Here is a 21,300-nt window from a genome sequence, read left to right as displayed (position 1 = left end):
TTGCAAAATCCATTATGGGTTAGCCTGAATTCATCCCAGACAAACCCACAGAGGAAACAGTGTACCCTGACAGAATCCTGGCCCAGATCAATCTGGAATCCAAACCTGACCTGGACTCAGGGTGTGCAGGGGGCAAACCAGGATTCAGTTCCAAAAGAACCATCCATATGCATTTGGGTCCAAAATTAAGGAGGAATTATTCAGAATGATAGATCTCGTTTAAGAGTTAAGAGTGGACAAAATGCTCATAAGAATTTCTGGGGTACCAGACAATCAAAGTAAAATAAAGATGCATGAAGAATAAGTAATGAATCAATATGGTTTAAAAGAATCTTCCAACATACCTCCAAAGCTTCAACAAGAGGTGAATCAAAGTTGCGCCGTAGCGCCTCTCGTGAGCGTCGTTCAACCAACTGCCAGGATTGTATTGCAGCTATTCTCTCTGAAGTTTGATTCTTTGCCCCTTTTGAGTGGGGCTTCGATGTAGACATGAGCATCTGCAACTGTCAAACATAACCTAGAGGTTCATGTCGGGAAGCAGTATAGGAATTGATGAGAATAACACTAAAGGTTCATACAGCCATCAATCATCCAATGGAACCTACTCTACTGGTACTTATTATAACATGATCAGTATCACATGCCTCTTTATCCATGTCCACATTTCGAAAAGGCTCCCAAGCAGCCATATCTTGGAGAAAATCATCACCTGCTCCAGTGATTCGTTCAAATGGTGTCAAGGTCCTTTCTCCTGAAAGATAAAATGACAAATAAGAAAATTCAATAGCATCCAATAACACTATAACAATTAGATACAACATGAATCTAGATGTAACAAATTTTAAATCAGCTCACATTATTATATCTCTCCCCCATCACTAGTATGTTTTTCTAACAGCAAATAACCTTGGGATCACTTGATTTATATCCATATATTTCTCAGCATACTGATAGATATGTTTCCATAAAAAGCCCAAATTAACTTCAACGACTATGCAAAGAATCAGAAATCTATTAAACTAAATAAATTTCATTAAATAAATAGTCAAATATAACAAATATAGTTAATATGATAGTATTACTCAGCCAGCGAATTTGATCCTCCAGGCAGTAAATTGTAGGCCTCTTAGGCTAGTGAATCCATCTTTGTTTATAACAAAATAGACCAAGTTCAGTAGTGATTTTATTGCGAAGGGGCAGCATATATCCTCCTGTCTGTCCATTAATTGGGACCCTCAGTTGGACACCTGAATTCTCCTTGAAAAGGCAGTAAGCTCCCTTCCAGTTGCCAGTGAACCGTTCCTTCACCAGCAACAATCCTGCATCCAAATTAAGTCTAAAGGAGTAGTGATTTGTCATTCTTGGGTAGTGAAATTCTCCTTGAAGGGCAGCTACCTTGGTTCATATTTCGGTTGGATACTTTGGCTCAGGTAAAATTTGAGAAAGAGATATGCAAAAGTATGTGATTCCAAAGAAGAAACTTGTGTAATTTTAAAAAAGGCAGAGCCCCGATTCCTCTTCAGGTCTAATTTTATTCTGTTGAAAGATATTAAACAGAAACGTCTAAAAACAAGCAGAGTAAAACACTTATCATACACAGGCTACACTCACGGCAGAAAAAAATAAAAAACTGAGGCAAACATCTGAGCCGTTTTAGCTGCAAAACATGAGAATAAGAAAGTCGTTGAGAAAAGCTGTAGTTTGTGAAGGAATTTCTTGAGAAACAGGTGTGCAATTCAAACCATGGACCTGGAACTGAGTTTTCCGCTTCGAAAAAAGATGGCTATGTATTCTATGACTGCAAAACGATAAAAATTGCAAGGCAGCAGGAATTTTTCAAACACACCAAATATGTCCATTATGAAATCTCTGCTATCAATAGGGGGAACTGGGCTCCCCTTCCTTGACTTGTAGAAGAATTGGAGTGGAAAACGTTAAAACCCAGGAGGTCTGTGAAAGCAGAAAGGATGGGGTTGGGTAGATCAGCATGAAACAAGGTTCAAAGAAATCCTACCTTTACCCCCTCAAATCAAATCTCCCAAGCTACAATAGATCCAATGTTCCACAGCAAACAGAGAGAGATTCCCTAAAACCGATTCCCCAAACCAGCTTAACACGTACCAATAAAAGGCAAACCCCTAACCAAAAAGGGAATTTGAGAGCATGTCAAAACCAACGAACATTCAACCCTTGAAGTAGTTAGAGCCTGGGAAACTAAGGCAAAACATGGCATTACAGCAGAAAAATCAAAACCCTAACCAAGAGGGTAGGATGGTGTTGGAAATCCAGGATGGTTTGGTTGAAAGAATCCATGAGCTAGGTAAAACATTTGGCATTTTTGCAAGTTGGTGCAGAGTGGAAATCCCAGTAGAACAAATAGTCGATTGGTTCAAGAAAGCTTTCAAGAAGAGGGTAGGTATAGGTAACCTTTCCGATAATTTCCTTTCTGTAGATTGTTGCAGCAAAAAGTTGAAATCATGAATGACTCTCCTTGTTTTACGAGTTATCCTCTCTTTTTTTGATTGGCAACCAAATTTTAATCCTGCTGAACTTAAGTCATTGAAGGTAGATAGATCGATTACGGTTCCTGATCTGCCACTCGAATTGCAAAATAAAGAAACTATCAGGAAGATGGATAATAATAAGTTATGTGAATATGTAGGTTTCTTAGATGAGGGGTATGCTACAGCAAATAGTGTTATTATTGTTCAAATAGATAGTTACATCAAAACGCTTAGCCCAATAGAATTAAGAGCTAAAGAATCCACTTTCATTATTAAAATGGACTTTTATCAAAGAATTCTCAAGCTATCGGAGGTAGATGATGAGGAGGAATCAATTCATTCAGGGAATTACTCTCATACTAGGGAGGTTAAGATTAGAATCAAGGTGGTTTCACCATTATAGACAAAACACCTACTGTAATAGCAGTAGTTGAAGAGAAAGAGGAAGGTGAGATTGAGGGGAGCCAAAACAAAGGTTGCAAGAAGGATACCATGATTTTGGATATAGGAAAGGAGGAAGCAAAAGATAATGTGGAAGCGGTAGGGCTGGAGAATTTAGCCAATAACAGAGATATGAAAATAGTTCAAGGTTTGGTTTCAGATCCAACAGAAACCTCTTAGGGTCAACAGGCTAAAGGAGACAATGGTTTGAAAGTAGGGGATTGTAGTAGACCTAGTAGCATTAATAAGACATTGAGCAAGGATAGTTAGAAGCCCTCATCATCTGATACATTGGTAGGAGACCAAGAGCTTGAAATCAACATTAATGAATGCAAAAAATCCTTGGACAAGATTCTCCATCAAACAAAAGATATGAAGGGAGTGGTAACGTAGGAGTTAGGAAACATTGAGAATGGAAGGGTGCAATTTAAATGGCATTGGATTCGATCTTAATTAGTATTAATGAGAGGCAAGATGCTGAGAAGGTAATTTGTATGGCAGAAAAGGAAGTGGAAGGAGAAGAAGCATTGGAAATTAATAACATAGAAATGGAGTTGGAGGAGTTGGGAGACTTTCTAGGGCTTGCTTTGATATTGGAAGGGAACCAATATAAGAGTCAAGAAATGCTACCAAAGGTTGCTGATGCTCTTAATGAGGAGGAAATAGAAGGAAATAAGATGGAATTAGCTCTAAATACAACTATTGCAATAGTCGATAATAGATAGTTGGGTCTTATTCATAATGGAAAGGTGAATGATCAGGCAGACCACGCCAAGGTCAATAAAAGGTGTGGTAGAAAGTCAATAAGTGAGCTTAGGAAAGAGGATGCGCAGTCATCAGGCCAAGCAAAGATTACTACTCTATATGCAAGGAAGGGGAAGTACCTTCACATTGAGCCATGAGGCTTATGGCATGGAATGTTAGGGGCATCAATACCCCTAACAAATAGTGCCTCCTTAAGCATTGTATTGGAACCTCCAAGGCAGATATCTTTATGGTATAGGAAACCAAACTAGGTAATGAGGAACTAAAGGAGCGAGGATGGAAGTTAGGGATCTAGGTTTTGCAAGGGAACCAGCCCTAGGGGCTTTTGTGGGACTAGGTATAGAATGGAGTCCTAGACCAATATCCTTTGAAAGGTATAGAAATGAGGAGTTTTGGATGTGTGGGAATGTTGGAAGTATCAAAAGTAGCCTGAACTTTATTATGATTAACATGTATGGACCCATTCCCCTTTAAGAGAAGAGAATAATGTGCAAAGAAGTAGGGGATCTGTTTGAAGCTTTCCCAGATCAGAACTTTATAATAGGAGGTGATTTCAATGTGATCCTCAACCTTAAAGAAAAATCAGGAGGTACAGTCAAAGAGTCTCAAACCATATCTGAGTTTAAAGATTGGGTGTTTAGGCACAAGTCATAGTAACAAGAATTGCGGTGATTCATGCAATTCGCATGATTCAATGGTTTGATTCAAGCTAAGCGGTTTTTTGTGAATCGAATTGATGATTTGTTGACATGAATCGCCATGAATCGGCTGGAAAAATCGGGCAGCTTAATTGGGCAACTTAAAAACATTTTTAAAAATACAATTTTTTTAATGATTTTTTTTCACATTTCTCTTTCTTAGAACTCTAAAAGGCCTTCTATTTGTTGAGTACAACAAAAAAAAAAAAGGAAAAGTGAGAGATAGACTTGAGCTAAAGCTAAAGCAGATAGACTTGTCTTTTCATTTTGTTTACAGATAGACATATGTTTCATGAATCTTCATCTTACATACATTTATAATTCTATATATCTATGTCGTGACTCATTATGATCCTATGATTTCTATTTACTTAAGCTAAATTTTATATTTTACATATGTGATGGATTTATCATTTATGTTCCTTGTTTATGTATGTTAGATTCTATTTGATGATGTTATAGTTTGTTTAAGTTAAATTCAATAAAGGGTGCATGAAATAAATTTTAAATTGTTAAAATCTCTAAATTTCAAGGGTTTTTTTAATTTGCTGATTCATAGCCAATTTGATTCTGATTCATGGCCGATTTGCAATTCGATTTGACCTTACCGATTCCAATTCTCATTACTCTGGCACGAATTAATGGAGATTAAATCAAATAATGGCTCCTATACTTGGATTGACAGGAGACTGGGTTTTAGTCATATAGCGGAGAAGCTAGATCGACTCTACTTCAAAGGCAATTTACTCACGTTTGGTAGAAACTTAGAATGCTTAATTTTACCATTTTCATGTTCTAACCCTTTTCCCATGTCTCTAACTGTTAAAGATGATTGTAGGCCTAATAGGTCTCCCTTTAAATTAAGATAATGTGGTTCAAGGAAGGAAATTTTATAGAAACTCTAGAAAAATAGTGGAAAGAGGAACAGTTTGAAGGTTCTAAGGCCTTCGTATTTATGGAAAAACTTAAGGCCCTTAAAAGAAGATTGAAGCAATGGAATAAAGATCATTTTGGCAATATATTTGAAGCCAAGAACAATATACAAAAGGACACGATAGATCTCAATGAGAAGATATTGAAGTGTTATACTCTTACATACTTATATCTTTATCTGCTTTTTTATACATACAAAGTTTTCTTTCTTATAACTTTACGAAATATATATATATATATATATATATATATATATATATATATATATATGTCTTTATCTGTATTTTTATATTTATATATATCATATTTATAGGCTGAAACACATGGATTTATGCTCAAATTCTTTCCTTTCATCTATTCATGCTTGCTCTCTTCGCAATGGTTTGTGAAACAGGGATCTTCAAATGTATATTCTAGAACAGTAATAATGTGAGCTATACTAACAGTTGGTGATGCGGGAATCCTTGCTCTACTAACAGCTGGCAATAGATCCATAACTTTCATTGGTAAATTGTTGTCCGGAGGTGGCATCAAGCATAGAGGCTTGGCCTAAGATAACTTAATATCGGTCATATTTCTATTGTTAAATATTTTTAAAGTAACACCTAGCCTAAGTATATAGGCATGGTGAAAGGCGGATAACGCCTCAGTTAGCCTAGTTAGGATAATTTTTAGCTACAAGTGCAATATAATAGATTTTATCTCTAGTGTTGGACATGTAAATGAGGATTAGTGATTCTCATCTTATTCCTGCTAGTCCAGGATGAATTAATCAAATCTGAAACTTCAATTTATATCCAGCCTGCAGAAGTACAGGGCGAGACCAGAGGTTTTCTTTCCTCTGTTATATCCTTCCAATGCCGCACAAAACAGAGACTGTAATTAATTTATCTTAATTACAATTAAATAATTTGGTTTCAGCCTTTTACTGATTGAAAAAAAACTATGCAAGAATCAGACTGTATCCAATATAAAATGGGATGAAGGAAAAAATAGATTTATACCCCAGGGAGGAGGAGCAAAAAGCCCAGCTATTTCTTCTTTACTCATTGGAGGAGCAAGTTCTGAAAGGAGGCGATCATTTAGCCACCTACATAAGTGTTTGTTACTGACCTGTAACATGAATGAAAAACTAAGATTAACTTTATAATGTCCATGAATAATTTAAAGGATAACATCAAGAAACAAGTACAAGTACAAGTACAAGTAAAAAAAAGAAGAGTTGTAACTGGCAAAAGATGGAAATGAGTATGCTAGAGCAGAAAATGAGATAAACGGTCTAGGCAAAAATGTACAAACTTTTAGAACCTCCATGTTACATTTTTTAAAACTGTCTATTATAATAGCATTTCAAATAAATCTTCTCTTGGCAATGATCAGAGTAAAAGTCATAATCTAAGAAAAGGCATATTATTTAGAATCACATTGTTTGAGACTAACATATTTACCCATTATAAATGCCCAGAACAAGAAAAGATTTCAGAAATTTCTGTTAAGGCAAGGAGATTTGACGAATTAAAATTTGTTTGAAAAACAAAAATATAAGAAATTTTAATTTAACAACCGCTGCCTGAACCAATTTTGTCAAAACCAAGAGCTAAGGAACCTTCACTAAATATTTTCATTTCAAGAATAAGCTCCCACCATTATAGAAAACCTAAAAAAGAATTCAAGATATCATTTTTCTTCTTATAGATTATAAATGTAACAAATAGCCAGAACAGGAAACTAAGAATGATTATTGACCTCTACTGCCAAAACCTAATAAATAGGTCTTTTGACTTCAGGCCTCTTTAACATTGGGCAATCTAATATCATGAAATGAATTTTCTTTATAAAAGAAATTTCGATGACAAGATGCTTACATCTGCATTCATAAACCATTGCTGAAGATCTGCCTCCTTAATAGCTCCACCTTTCAGAGGGAACAGAGATTATGTCAGAAACAAATTTGACTTCAGATGTGGCAAACCCAAGTTAAAATTTGAAAATTAATCTATTGAACATCAGAGAACAAAGTAGTTTCCAGCTTTTGTTCATTGATTGATTATATGGGAATCACTCTCTGCTCCTTTTCTACTCACATTGATGTTTCTTACAACAAAATATTACAATTACACTTCAAAGATTAAGATCACTTGAGCTTTTTAGGTGAAAATAATTGAAAACAAAAAGGGTATTTTTAAATTCTAATCTGTAAGACTAACTCATTTCAGGTATGTTCACATCACAAATAAAGAGCTCAAAAAGAATTTTTAACCAATAAGATCTTCAAATAATATTTGCAGAGGTCGAGTAAATATAACTGCCAGTTCACAAATAGCTATGCCTTTTGCAATAGGCTCATATGCCATGTGAGATTGGCAAGGTGCACAAAAGCAGTTCATAGAAAGACAATAACTACCATACACAGTACAAATGTAAGACTGAATTAATTACATAGAAGCCAAAACATGCTAAGGATAAGATGTCAAAGTTTCTGGAAGCAAAAAATACCTACAAAACCAAGCAATTATGCATATCATCAATACAAAATTTAAAAAATTAAGTGTGTCAAATCAGTACAAAGCAGGGAAGAAACACCAATTGTCACAATAGCATATGATTTACTGCACATGCAGACTATGACTGAATTACACAAGATTTCCTTATTAAAATATAACTATTTATGGGGTTGGAGAAGTCATTCTCATCTCCTAGTATTTTCTAATATTCTATATGTATTGTCTTAAATTGGAAGCACTTCAATTTAATGACGGTTTAGCACCCATTTAATGAGATTTCATTGTAAATTGCATTTTTCCCATTTCTTCTTATCTCTTTTTATTTCTACTAGATGGAATTGGGGTAGCATCTAATGGATCCTCCTTGGTATTCTATGGCGCAAAGCTCAAGGTGGGACCTATCCACATAGTGTCCTTTTCATCTTCCAATCACGAAAATTCCTTTTCCGCACTGAAATAAAGCTTTTCTCGAGATCTGCACCTAATTTCCCAAAATCAGCACCTGTTCCAGAACCCCAAGGGAATCCTGGAGCTTTCTGGGCCCTGAGTCAAGGACGTAGTGCATCCCTACCCAGGACCTATTCTGGGTCCCCTTCTCGGCCCTTATGTCAAGGTTGATTCGAGGCATCATTTCTTTTTCCCAGTTGGTTGGTGGGAGAAAGTTTATTCTGAATCCTTTATAAGCACACTCAGTTGCTCCATTTTTCATTCATCATTTAGATATACATGATCCACATTGAGCATATCACGATTCCATCTCCATCCACGCACATCAAACAATCAAGCATTCAAGCATTCTAGGTGTTCAAGCAAGCTCTCCATTGAAGATCAAGGCTTCAAGCACTCGTGCAAGTTAAGGAGTTTATGCAAGGTCTTTCATAGCATTTTGAACATTCAAGGTCTCCCTTCATACACTCAAGATCCTTTGTTACATCTTCTACATTCATCTCTTCAAGATCTACATAAATTTCTACGGCAAATTTCAAGCACATTCATTCATGAAGGTTTTGATTTGCTTTGATTTCTTTTTCTATGGTTTTTGAAGTTGAGTAGAGGTTACTGCATCAATATACTTGATTACATTCTAAATTCAAAAGCATATCCATAGATTTACATTGCTTCATGTTCGATCTTATTCCACTACTTCCTAGCATCTCTATTTCAATTTCAATTTCAATTTCAAAGTTAATTCCTAAACTGGGGTTTGAACAAGGCAAACCCCCCTTCAACAAAACAAAACCATTTTTCTCGCAAGTTACAAATCTCGAAAAACAAAACAGAGCACAAACTCAGATACCATTTCCGCATAACTTCAGAGATCCGAAATTTGTTTTGTGATCAGACACAAAAGGTTAGGGATGCACTACATCCCCCACCCCTGCAAATTGACCCAGTTCTAGATTGACACCACCCCTAAAAGTTAACTCTGACCTGGAGCCGAACGATTTCTAAGTTTTGTAATTCTTGTTGTTTCAAGTCTAGATTTCAAGTTTCAGTCATCTCCGACACCATTTGACAGCCAATTTACAAATTTGTATCCCTTAAGGCAAGTCTTCTCCTCTTTCCTTTTTTAATATATATTTCCATTCCTTTGCATTCAATTTTTACATTGCATATCTATCTTCATATAACCCTCTATGGAGGTGAGGGAGAAGTAATCCCAAGCAATTTACCCTTTTGCATTAGGTTATAAATTAACACTTTATCTTGTGTTAATCGGGCCCACAAACGAGGTGAATCTTGGTTTTCACCCTTCATCTTGCATACGGTAACAAATCATTTTCCCCCTATACACTATAAATGCAACATCAATGCATTTATGGTACATACTTACTAAATGGAATAGCTAGTTCTTTTCAATTATTGAGTTGTGTCCATTTTTTAAGCAAGGTTACCAATCCTAGCACTAGTTCGAACTTGGTCCAAAAAAAAAGAAGGGGCTAAGTTCGTCTATTCAAACACATTTTAAAAAAATTAATACATTCATATTTGGAGTAGTATTTAAGATCAAGATACATCACCATATTAGTCATCAAATAACATAGCAAAATACAACGCCATATTAGTAGTCAAATATTCTCGAATGTCTTGACATATAAAGTTGAAAATAGTAATGTTAAATGTCAATAATCAGTCATCATTGATCAAATATCATACAAGCCACCAAAAATATTAATCACCGTCCATATTAGATATAGGTAGAGATAACCACCAAAAACAATGCCACTACCACTAGCAATAGAACTCTCGTGCTCGCTAGCTGGTTCATAATCCCCACCATCAGCAAGCGAAGCAAAGTCAGTAGTAGAAACATCCGACTCAAAAAGCTCTAGCTCAATATCCCACTTCATTGTGTCCCCTTCTTTGTAACCACTTTGTTTGTGTACTGAGCTTCAAGTTTGAGTGCATATACAACAAGTTTTCTTCCTTTTTTGAATGTAGTCGATATCCTATTTCCTTGTGCCCTCTTCTCTATTAGCATTAGCCCTATCACTAGCACTCTCATGCTCACTAGTTGGTTCATAATCATCGTCAACATCAAATGCAGCAAAGTGGGTAGTGGAAGCATCCAAGTCAATATCTTCTAGATTGATATCACACTTCTCTGTGTCCCTTTCTTTGTAGCTACTTTGTTTGTATGTAAGGATTTCAAGTTGGGTGCACACACACCAAGTTCTCTGTGTTTCTTTTCTGTAGTTGATTGTGCTTTGCTAAGTGGATGGAAGAGTGTACTCTGATTCCTTGATGCAGATGAACTAGCAACCTCTTTTAAAAAGTTAAGGTTTTCAAAGTTAAAAGTTCCAAATTTTAAACTTAAAAGATTAAAAAATATTTTGATTAACTTACTTGTGATAAAAAAATTGATCGCAAGAGGTCATAGATGTGTGAATGATTAGTTGTTAAAGTACCACCAACTATGAGCCTCAACCATAATGAAATAACCCTCACCAAGATCACACTAACTAACTGAAGGAATAAGAATTATGGGTGCTTACAAACTGCAACTTCCTTGTCTTTCCATGTCCTCAATTAAAATATTACAGAGTTAAAACAATTACCTCTGATGCCAGCTACCCAAATAAATTTAATCTGAAGCTAAAGATGTATAGTCTATTGTTTGCAGATGAAATTCACAATCATAGTAAAGCTGGAACATTCAATGTAATAGCACTCTATGTCTTAAACAAAAAATCCTCCAGGTTGTTCAAGTATTCCTATGCCTATTAGCAAAATATGGGCGCTTGAGATTCTGATTAAAACACCACTAAGTGCAGTAGTTTGGGCGACATCAAATTGCTGTCGCTGCAAAGGATTTGCCCAAGATTTTGCAGCAAACTAATGTCCAGGGTTAATGCAAATTTCACCTGGGCTGGTGGTATTGATGAGACGCCTACGACAGGCACTAAATACATCCAATCACAGGAAAAGCAAGTGCCTATTGTGCAACCCCGACTGTGTAAATGCAGCGTTGCTAATGATGATGGATACCAAGGATGGTATCATTTCAGTTTTGCAGTGATATCAGGCCCTTCTAACTGCAGGGATGCCGTCAAAGGACTTTGGTAATCTTAACCAAGGAATTTCTCCATATAGTGCCCACATATAGTCTTTTCCCAAACTCCCAAATATGCAAAATGATAATTGCAATTCACTCTCGGCTGATAAGTCCCCCAAGCAACAACAAATACAGTAGAGAAGACACCAAATTCACCAATGGATATTTGTTCCTCAGCCACAGTCAATACAGTAAGACGAAACACCAGATCCCAACTCTTAGATCAACACCACCATACTTCAGCAATGGAGTTGAATACACAAACTCAAAACCCTCACAAGAGACAATCAAAAAGCAAATAGAAAAATTGAATATTTTCTCTCACAAATGGGCTCATATTCATAACACAATTTGGCACTCAGCTTCTTCTTCACACTTTTCACTTAAGAAGCTTCACCTACACAATACCATTTTATAACACGAAATAACATAAAGTGCCTTAATAATAATGAAACCTTATTAATTTATTAATAAATATGAACTCATCAATAAATAGCTCCATCCAATGCAAATGATGACCAACTGCACTACCAAAAATGACTTACTAAAAATAGCAAGTCCACAACTGAGACCCTCAAATCCCTCTATCAACTCACGAGGGTTGCCACGATGAACTGACCAAGCCAAATGTAGGAGCTTACTAAAAATGGGGAGATTACAATCCTCCCTCCTTAAGATTGCTTGTCCCGAAGCAATCCTAGAGCAAAACAAACATAACAATCCACCTGGATCCCAAGGGTAAAACTGTTTAATAACTGTCTCGCACATAACTAACTCTAGTAGCACCAACACCCAAATAACTAATATCAATAACAAAATCATCCACAAACTAACTATAGGTGTTGATGAAATAAACAACTCATCGAAACTCAACCCAACTGAAGCACCAACTTTGTCAACACCAGAATCCCAATATAACCGAGACTTACACCCAATTGTACTACGAAGATGGTAACAACCATAGGTACCTAAAACACTACCACCAACTCCATCCTTTGTTGAGTTATCTTGGGTGTGTCGATACTGCAAGGATCTAACTTGCAACTAGACAACGCTAATCCATCCCAAAATGGATGGCATGGAAATGGAGTCAACCCACTCCTGCATAAAACCAAATCCTCTACGTGTGGGTCAAAAGTGAAATAATGAGCACTCCTCACTGTGTAATGCCGATGAAAAGCTCCGAACTCTGTCAAAGGCCCATCCGTATCAAACTGAGAATCAAGAGATGGCTACAATCTCTAACTCCGAATAGCTGGTCAGGTAGGATCCTAGGTAACCCTCTCAGCAATCCCAACCACAAAATCCCTGTGGGGAAACATTGTAGCCAAGGTCTCTACAATCTTTTCCACCAATCGCCAAATACCATAAGAGCCTCGGATGAGAATACCCTCTGACGCTCTGCATGATTTGAACTCTCCACTAGATACTCCATTAGCAAATCTGTGCAATAGAAATTATACGAGGAAGCATCCAAGCGACCCTACAATCCACAGCTAAACCCTCTGAAATCATGGCACTACTAACTTTCTAATGCTATCAGCTTTATGAGATGAAATAATAGATTTGCTTTCGGTAGAAGGAAACAAATCCCCATGAGAGCTTGTCCCAAATTTGATGGTAACCTACCAAAGTCATATGAGGAAGAAGGAATGGTGTCAGAAACTAGCACACATACCTTCGACAATGTCCACCACTATCATGCTAACCACTAAGGAACTTGGAACAATAGGAATCACTCTGCAGTCCTCCACCAATGCTCTCATTTCCTCTATACCCACTACACACATATTAGGGACGGATATATCTACCTCATCACCACATCCATCCTCCCTACTCGTGGAAGTAAACTCACCACCGATCACTACTATATGAAGTTGGACTGGGTCTGGGGTTGGTGTGGACTAAGCACGCTCCAACTCCACGATAACCTTGTCCAACCGTGACTATGGCTCCTAGAAAGCCAACTAATTATATTGAGGAGAGCCCACAGTCACCTCAAGCTCAAGGGTGAGCTCAACAACCTCCTCTTTCCCTAACAATGTCTCATAACAAGTACTCTCCCACTCAAGAAGGTAATTATTACATCCCAATTTTTGACCTAGCTTGAAAAATAGTTGTTGAGGTTTACATGAAGTCAGTTGGCAGTTTAATTTGATATAATCTGGTGAAATGGTAAGATAGTTAGTCGTTATGATTTCAAGTGTAGATGACATGTTAGTTGATCGTTAATCGCGAATTCATGGAATTAAGATGAAAGGCTAATTGGTATGATTATTTATAATTTATAATTTAATTACAAAGAAATTCCTTGTAGGGAGCATGTTGAAGGGGTGGAAGCATTGTCAGAAAATATTTCGACAAGGCATCACCATCACTGGCAGATGGGTAAAGGACCTAGCGATTTGACACAGGATACACCTGTGGAATTGCTTGAGTTATTTAAATAAATAATTTAAATAAAATAATTGAATTAAAATATAAAACGTATCTTAAAGTGCTTTAAATTATCTTTTGTCGTAGTATTTTTAATTGTTTATAAATGTTCATTTAATTATAACAATGATTTGGCACCATTATAATTTAATTAATAAAGTAATGTTGCTTGTACATATAAGATTTTAATAACTTTAGAATTATAATAAATTATTATAATTCTCGAATTATAACTTTCCAACTCTATTCTTCCAATTTAATATTATTTGCTTTTAAATGATAACATTTGGCAATTTGAATTTTTCCAACTTTTCTTTAGATTTGAATTTTTGATGTATTCATGTAGTCATTCGAGGGGCTTTCTTTATAACCAATGGGAGTCGGAAAGCCATTGTTCGTCTCTTATATTGAAGCCATGGAATATGATCTTGTAACGGATGGAAACCAAAAGGTTTGGCCGTATCTTTTTTTTATGAATCATCAATGTATATCGACATTTCATTCTTGCTACCAGCATTCATCCCTGCTCACGGCTTGCAAGCCTTTCAAACATTCGAACCCTCCCTATTAGCAATCAACTTATCTTGCAGAGACAATCCCGAAAACGGATATATTGTGCATACGGCTGAATGGTCTAGCCACGGGTCTCAGCTAAGGTTGGCGAACTCATCCAACATACCAAGCTATTTAATTAATCAGGCATAGTCATGTAAGAATTCTAATACTTTCCACAAACCGTTTTTCATTCCTTTCCTGGTTGGTAATAAAGATGAAATTGCTCCTTTAGCAGACATCTATGTGTATCAGGTTTCATAAAAATAGCATAGGATGCTGCGTCTCTGTTTCAATATCAAGTGTATCATCTCTCTTACAGTGTCATTTCTATTTGAAAAACGTAATACAGATAATAGGACTGTTGCCTTCCATATTCTGATTTAAGTTGCCATCCATTTAGTGAAAAGTCTATTTTTGTCGTCTCCATAGAAACAATATGTCAGTGATTGGTGTATAAAGCATGTCATCTTTCTTTTTCCTTATTAAGATTATCAAGTCTGCTGATTGTCATTCGTGATATTCACTGCAATTATTTACATACTGGTCTGAGTTCTCTTTTGAATATATATCTGAATATGTTTAAATTTCTCTGAATTATTTTAAGAAAGATATCATCCCAGATAAAATCAGTTACATCCTGATATAAGAATAAATAACTAAGAATGAGATAAAGAACCTAGAAATTCACCAGGTGAATGCCAGTATGTGGTGAAGAGAACCAACGAAAATGAGGTTGACATCAGTATTCATAAAAATGATACTTAAAACATTTCTATAGCTTATGCATGTTTCATCCAGGAAGTATGATGTCAATTTTGTGATCTTAAAAGAATATAATCACAGAATGTGAAATAATAATTGTATGCAATCTTCTTGAATGATTGTTAGAGCCGCCTATTCTGAGAATTCTGGGTACTTGGGACTCACCCGGCTGTGTAACCGAGGAGATGGGTGTTGAGGTGTGAGAAAGGGATCACCACTAATATGAACTAGTATCAGTTATGACAATTCAATACTTACCATTTAATATGAATTAATTAATAGCTCATGCTTATTCTCATTATTGTGATCTCCTGCTACCAAGCCGTGTGGTAAGCTAAATTATCAGGAAGCCCAGTGGATGGTAAGATGGCCCCTGTCAATTCCGGGTAGGGAGGGCCTTTCTCGTCAGAGATCGTGTGGGGATATATTGTGGTCCGAGGTTGGGTGGTAAAGCCCTTGACATTGTTTCACCTCTCTCAAGATGTCGGATATGCGTCAAACAGAGATAAGCCATGCATTCAATTGATTATCAAAAACAGGTATTATCATTTTTATTTATTTATGAGGAGGTAAGATTAGATTGAAGTATTTCATTGTTATCATCATTTTACTTTCATATATATGAATATTGAATATAAGTATTTATCTAGTCTTGAGAAACTGTCACAGATAAGTAATTGGAAGGAAAAGAAATCCGAAGCCCTAATTGCTTGGGTGATAGCTGGAACCTTAAATGATATAGTGGTGTTGGAAACCCTAGCTGAATCCATGGCCGCGGAAGCCCTAAAATGAATCCGTGGTATTGGAAGCCCTAAGTGAGATAGCGGTATCAAAAGCCCTAAATGAACCGATAGTAAACAATGCCCTAATTGATACGGTGGTATGTGATGCCCTAATTTAAAATAATTAGAAGTATTTAATTTGATAGCGGTTTTTAGATGATAGTTGTCATATGAAATTGTTATAGTGTATTTGTAGACTAACCCCGGTGGTTACAGAAGCATTCCTAGTTTGATTCGAACTCAGCTTTTCGAGGCATGTGGTTTTTAATTTCTGTAGTAACTTAATTTGATGGTACTTCAAGTATTTAGTTAAAAAATTTTGTTTAATGGATTTTAACAGTAAATCTTATTCACATGAACATGAATGATATAACCGTCTTCCTATGAAACGAAATAGTAACTATATTCCTTGAGTATGTTGAATGTTAAATTAGACCCGAGAAAGGCAACTACCACCATGCTCATCTGTCATGGGAGCACCCCAACCAGATGCAGCTAACATCTGCTGAATAACATCATAATGCTCAAGAAGATGTCACTATCACTCACCTTCAACTAGCTAGTCACCTGATGCCTTGGTGACCCCTAACTCCTATTTAAACACTTTCCCCCACTAACTGCACTGTGATAGGAAACTAAATCCGAATTGCTCCCTGCAAGATCGCTAACCTTGTGCATGTCACCGTCCTCGCACACATCCACAACCAAGGTACTGCCACTAGGTACCTCTATCGATACCTCCTTTGAAGAAGTGGAAGCCCTAGCTATATCGAACTCCTCACACGTCTTTGTTCCCCTCTCGACAGTTAATCCCCATAAACCACACTCCTGGTACCCATCACTATCCAACAACTCTAAGTCATCACCAATTATCTGGTAAGAAATACCAGACACACTGCATCTTGTACCATCCTCAACAAATCATCAAAGGTACTTATAACAATGGTGTCCACATTCCTAACAAAGCCCCCACCAATGTCACCTAACTCTACATAGATGACTCAATGTCATGTTGTGAATCAATAATGTTGGAGCATAAATCTACATCAGTTGACTCCGTTGTAACACCTAGATCACAAGTACCATAGTTGGATAGCTCCATGTCCTCATCTAACTCACTTGAGAAGGGTGCTATCCTGCACGGAATCAACACTACACCAGTTGTCATATATCCTAGTTCTCACACTCTTCGCAGAGTCTCCAAAAACAACTCCCTCGAGAGAATCTAATCAATCAGTGGTAACAACTACCTCAACTACCCCCACACTATTCACAACATCAACTCTGGAGTCCTCAAACCTCTGAAGCTGTAGTGTTGTTATTCACCAATGACACTAACGCATCCACATGCAGATGTGTAATAAGTCCATCACCATAACTAAGAATAGTACTAGTGGCTGCCATACTGAAAACAGGCTCATCCACATCATGATCGCCTACCGAGGAAAACTTAAGTCTTCTTCCTTGCATTCTCGGTGTTGGACTACTAAAAATGGAAACCATGTACCTCGCTGCCCCAGCTACTGTCACCAGATCCGACAATCTTGCCTCCAAACTTTTCTGATGTAGTTTAAGTCTTTCCATACTCTCCCTCAAGACATTTGTCCTCTTGCTATTTTATTGACTATACCGGTGGTTCCCATATCTATCCATAGCTGGAATAAAAGCGAGTGTTGATCACTCCAATTACAACAGCAGATCATAATTAATATTTTTTTCCTACACCATAGGATGGCAAGAAACCGTTTTGATACCATTGTAATTACCCTCACCGGGCCAACACCAATTAACTGAAGGAATAAGAATTATGGGTGCTTACAAATTGCAACTTCCTTGTCTTTCCAAATCCTCAATAAAACATCAGAGTTAAAACAATCACCTCGATGCCAACTACCCAAATAAATTTAATCTGAAGCTAAAGATGTATAGTCTATTGTTTGCAGATGAAATTCACAATCCCAGTTAAGCTGGAACACTCAATGTAACAGTACTCACTAAATTTCTGAGATCGATTTCAAAATTGTTGCCAAAGCAATTGCTCTACAAAAATTACATCTATAAACTGGTAAACTTACAGCAGAATTTGCTTAAAGGATGACACTCAATTTACAAAAAGGAAACGCAAACAAAGTGTGAGCAGTACTCAAGCAAGGAAACAATGCCAAGTTTCAATTTCCCCATTCCAAAATTCGACTCCCAGAATCTAGCCGCAAATCTCAGTTGATCATGGCCGCCCCAAGAATGATATTTAAGCTGCAACTAATGCTCAATCTGTGTGCATAGGCTACCTGAAATGTCTTAAACAAAAATTGTCTGGGTTGTTCAAATATTCTTGCACCTATGAGCAAAGTATGAGTGCTTGAGATTCTGATTAAAACCCCACTAAGTGCAGTAGTTTGGGTGCCATCCAATTGCTGTCACTGCTAAGGAATCGCCCAGGTGGGCATCTGCAATTTTGCAGTAAACTAACGTCCAGGGTTAATGCAAAATTCACCCAGCCTGTTGGTATTGATGAGACGCCTACAACAGGCACTAAATACATCCAGTCGTGGGCAAAGCAAGTGCCTATTGTGCGACCCGGACCCTGTAAATGCAGCGTTGCTAATGATGATGGATACCAAGGATGGTAATGTTTCAGTTCTGCAGTGATACCAGACCCTTCTAACCACAGCAATACCCTCAAGGGCTTTGGTATTAATGCATGTCTTCTAGTGTTTTGAACTTTTAAATGCAGTCTTGAAGCAAGGAGTTGAAGCAGTCTTATATTTAAAACTTTTAAAAACTAGATACCCTCGGAGGGCCCTGGTAACTCATGCTAACTGGTTATACTGATCATCACAAACCCTACCGATTGGTTGATGCAAGACAAATCGTCTCATCTTCAGTCGTTATGGTCTTTGATGAGGAACAAGGGCTCTTTCATCTCTCTCCTCTCGTTATGGATTTAGAGGATTAGCCTCTCAAGGCTCAAGACTTGGGTGTTCGTCTTCCATTAGGTCCACCTGATGGGAAGGCTCCAATTGTTCCCCTCTGCCAGTTCCTTCTCCAGCAGGATCGCGTGGACATGCAAGTACACCACCAGATTTTCCTCGGTATTCATCTGATCTTCTGTTTGATGAACCTGATCTTGTTGCACCTCCAGCTAAAAATGTTCACACTTCAACTCACCAGCCTAAATGGTGGAATAAGACGATTGGCAGTCTTCATTATGATGAGCTCATCAAGGGTAGAACTGCTTGATGGAAGAACAATCCACCTAATTCTGTCAATTCTGCTCTCATGGTCAACATTCAGAGAATGTATGAGCCTCAAACATACATAGAGGTGAAAGGGATACCTGAGTGGGAAGAAGCTGTGAAAATTGAGAATCGTAGTCTGTTGAAAAATAACACTTTTCTGTCAGATCTTCCTCCAAGGAAGAAACCCATCTGACGCAAATGGTTCTACAAAGTTAAATACAAGGATGAAGGTAGTTTAGATAAGCACAAGACTCGTCTTGTTGCCAAAGGCTTCTCTCAGTGTGAAGGAATTGATTATGAGGAGAGCTTTGCTCAAACAGCAAAGATGATCATCATTAGGTCAGTCCTTGCTATGACAACTTAGTATAGCTTGAAAGTCCATCAAATTGACGTGAAGACTACCTTCTTAAATGGTGAGTTACATGAAGAGGTTTACACAATGCAACCTCCTAGAATCAAGGTTATGGGTAAAGCTTATCAGGTACTCAAATTGGTGAACGTACTCTATGGCCTCAAACAAGCTCCTCGATAATGGTACATTAAATTGATAAGTACCTCGCAGATCAAGGTTTCCAAAGGAGTCTTTTTTACTCAAACTTGTAAGTCAGGACTATTGGCAGTAATATCATCCTTGTGGTTATATATGTTGATGATTTGATAATCACTAGCTGCTCGGCATCTTTGATTCTGGGAATCAAACAATATTTATGTCAGTCTTTTGACATGACTAGCCTTGGGCTTCTCCACTAATGCCTAGGTGTTGAGATTTGCCAGCAGTCCCATGCATTCTTCATCTCTCAGTCAAATAAGCAAGGGCGTCGCTAGACAAATTCAGAGTGTAGGACTGCAAACCTACATGTACACCTATGGAGTTTGGTTTGAAGTTGTCCACCAGATTTGGTTCTCCTACTAAGAATGAATAAGCATTCAGGCAACTAACGGGCAGTTTGATCTATCTCGCTGCCACTAGACCTGATCCTAACTTTGCAATGTGTTACATATCTCACTTCATGGCAACTCCTACTTCAAGTCATTGGGTTGTGAAGAAGCGCAATCTATGCTATGTCAAGAGCACTTTAGACTTTGGTATCCTCTACCGACGAACTAAAGATCCCAAACTCATCGGTTACACAAATTCGGATTGAGGAGGCTTTGTTGATGATAAAAAGTCCAGTTCCGAGTATGTCTTTAGTTTGGGCACAGGTGCTATAACTTAGACCAGTAAAAAAAAACTGGCTGTATCTCTTTCATTGACAAAAGAAGAATATTAAGGAAAGGCTAAAGCAGATTGTGAGGCAGTCAACTTCAGTGTCACTTAATTCGTCAACTAGTAGAAGATGGATCCATGGATTTCAGATACATTCCGACAGCATACCAAACTGAAAATATTCTCACAAAATCCCTCCTTCTAGATAAGTTTGTTAAGTTCAAGGGGCTCCTTAGTGTAGTTTACAAATTAACCATTAAGGGAGGGTATTAGAATAAATCTCCATAATATCTTGTTTATTATTATTTGAATGGTCAATATTGTAAATATTATAATGTTTCTAATATTATTACTATTCTTTTGCTATTAGAATGTTTCTATTTACAATGATTGTTTCATAATAAAAACATCACCTTTCTAAACAATAGATGAGTGACTTGCTCACTCGTTCATTAATCCAATACTTTATTAATTACCTATGTAATAATTTATGTATAATACTTTTAAGATATATTTCATGTATATATTGATAGGATGTTTACGAGTGTTCGTGCTATATGGATTTCCTTCTATTGTATTTCCTTCTATTCTCTTCAACTTCTATTATTTTATTGTCTAGGGTGCGCAATCATTGATGGTTGAATCTACAATGACTAAAATGACATTTACAATGCTTTGTTGATTGTTTTTACTGATATCTCTTAAATTTTCCTCTTTGTTGCCTTTACCATATACATCTTTACTCTTTGATTCTCTTGTTTCTTCTTCATTGGGACCAATGCATGTCATTGCCCTTCTGTAAATCAGTGGCTTTCAGGATTGCATTTGTACTTGCCATCATAAAACAGTTGCATTCCTCCTATTTTCTATACTATCCATAAAAGTTCTTTTTAATTTATACCCCACAAATTTTTTTAT

The 21,300-nt window shown here is 37.0% G+C and overlaps 1 protein-coding gene across 2 annotated transcripts in view; it reads right to left on the bottom strand.

The window, feature by feature from the left end:
- Nucleotides 1-21,300, bottom strand: part of LOC149571461 (R3H domain protein) — a 46,206-nt gene that overhangs the window by 9,109 nt on the left and 15,797 nt on the right. For both annotated transcript variants that reach the window (XM_089812976.1, XM_089812977.1), the window contains exons 4-7: nt 7,207-7,256; nt 6,346-6,454; nt 645-751; nt 345-503 (exon numbers count right to left, since the gene is read on the bottom strand). In XM_089812976.1, coding sequence (XP_089669102.1) covers nt 345-503; nt 645-751; nt 6,346-6,454; nt 7,207-7,256 — 425 coding nt within the window. The remainder of the gene's footprint in view (nt 1-344; nt 504-644; nt 752-6,345; nt 6,455-7,206; nt 7,257-21,300) is intronic.

This window comes from Cupressus sempervirens, chromosome 2, assembly GCF_028749045.1.
Source record: "Cupressus sempervirens isolate cs-2001-9-10 chromosome 2, ASM2874904v1, whole genome shotgun sequence".
Classification (NCBI taxonomy): Eukaryota; Viridiplantae; Streptophyta; class Pinopsida; order Cupressales; family Cupressaceae; genus Cupressus; species Cupressus sempervirens.
The sequence above is the reverse complement of the archived record's forward strand: the minus strand, read 5'-3'. Positions and strand labels throughout refer to the sequence as shown.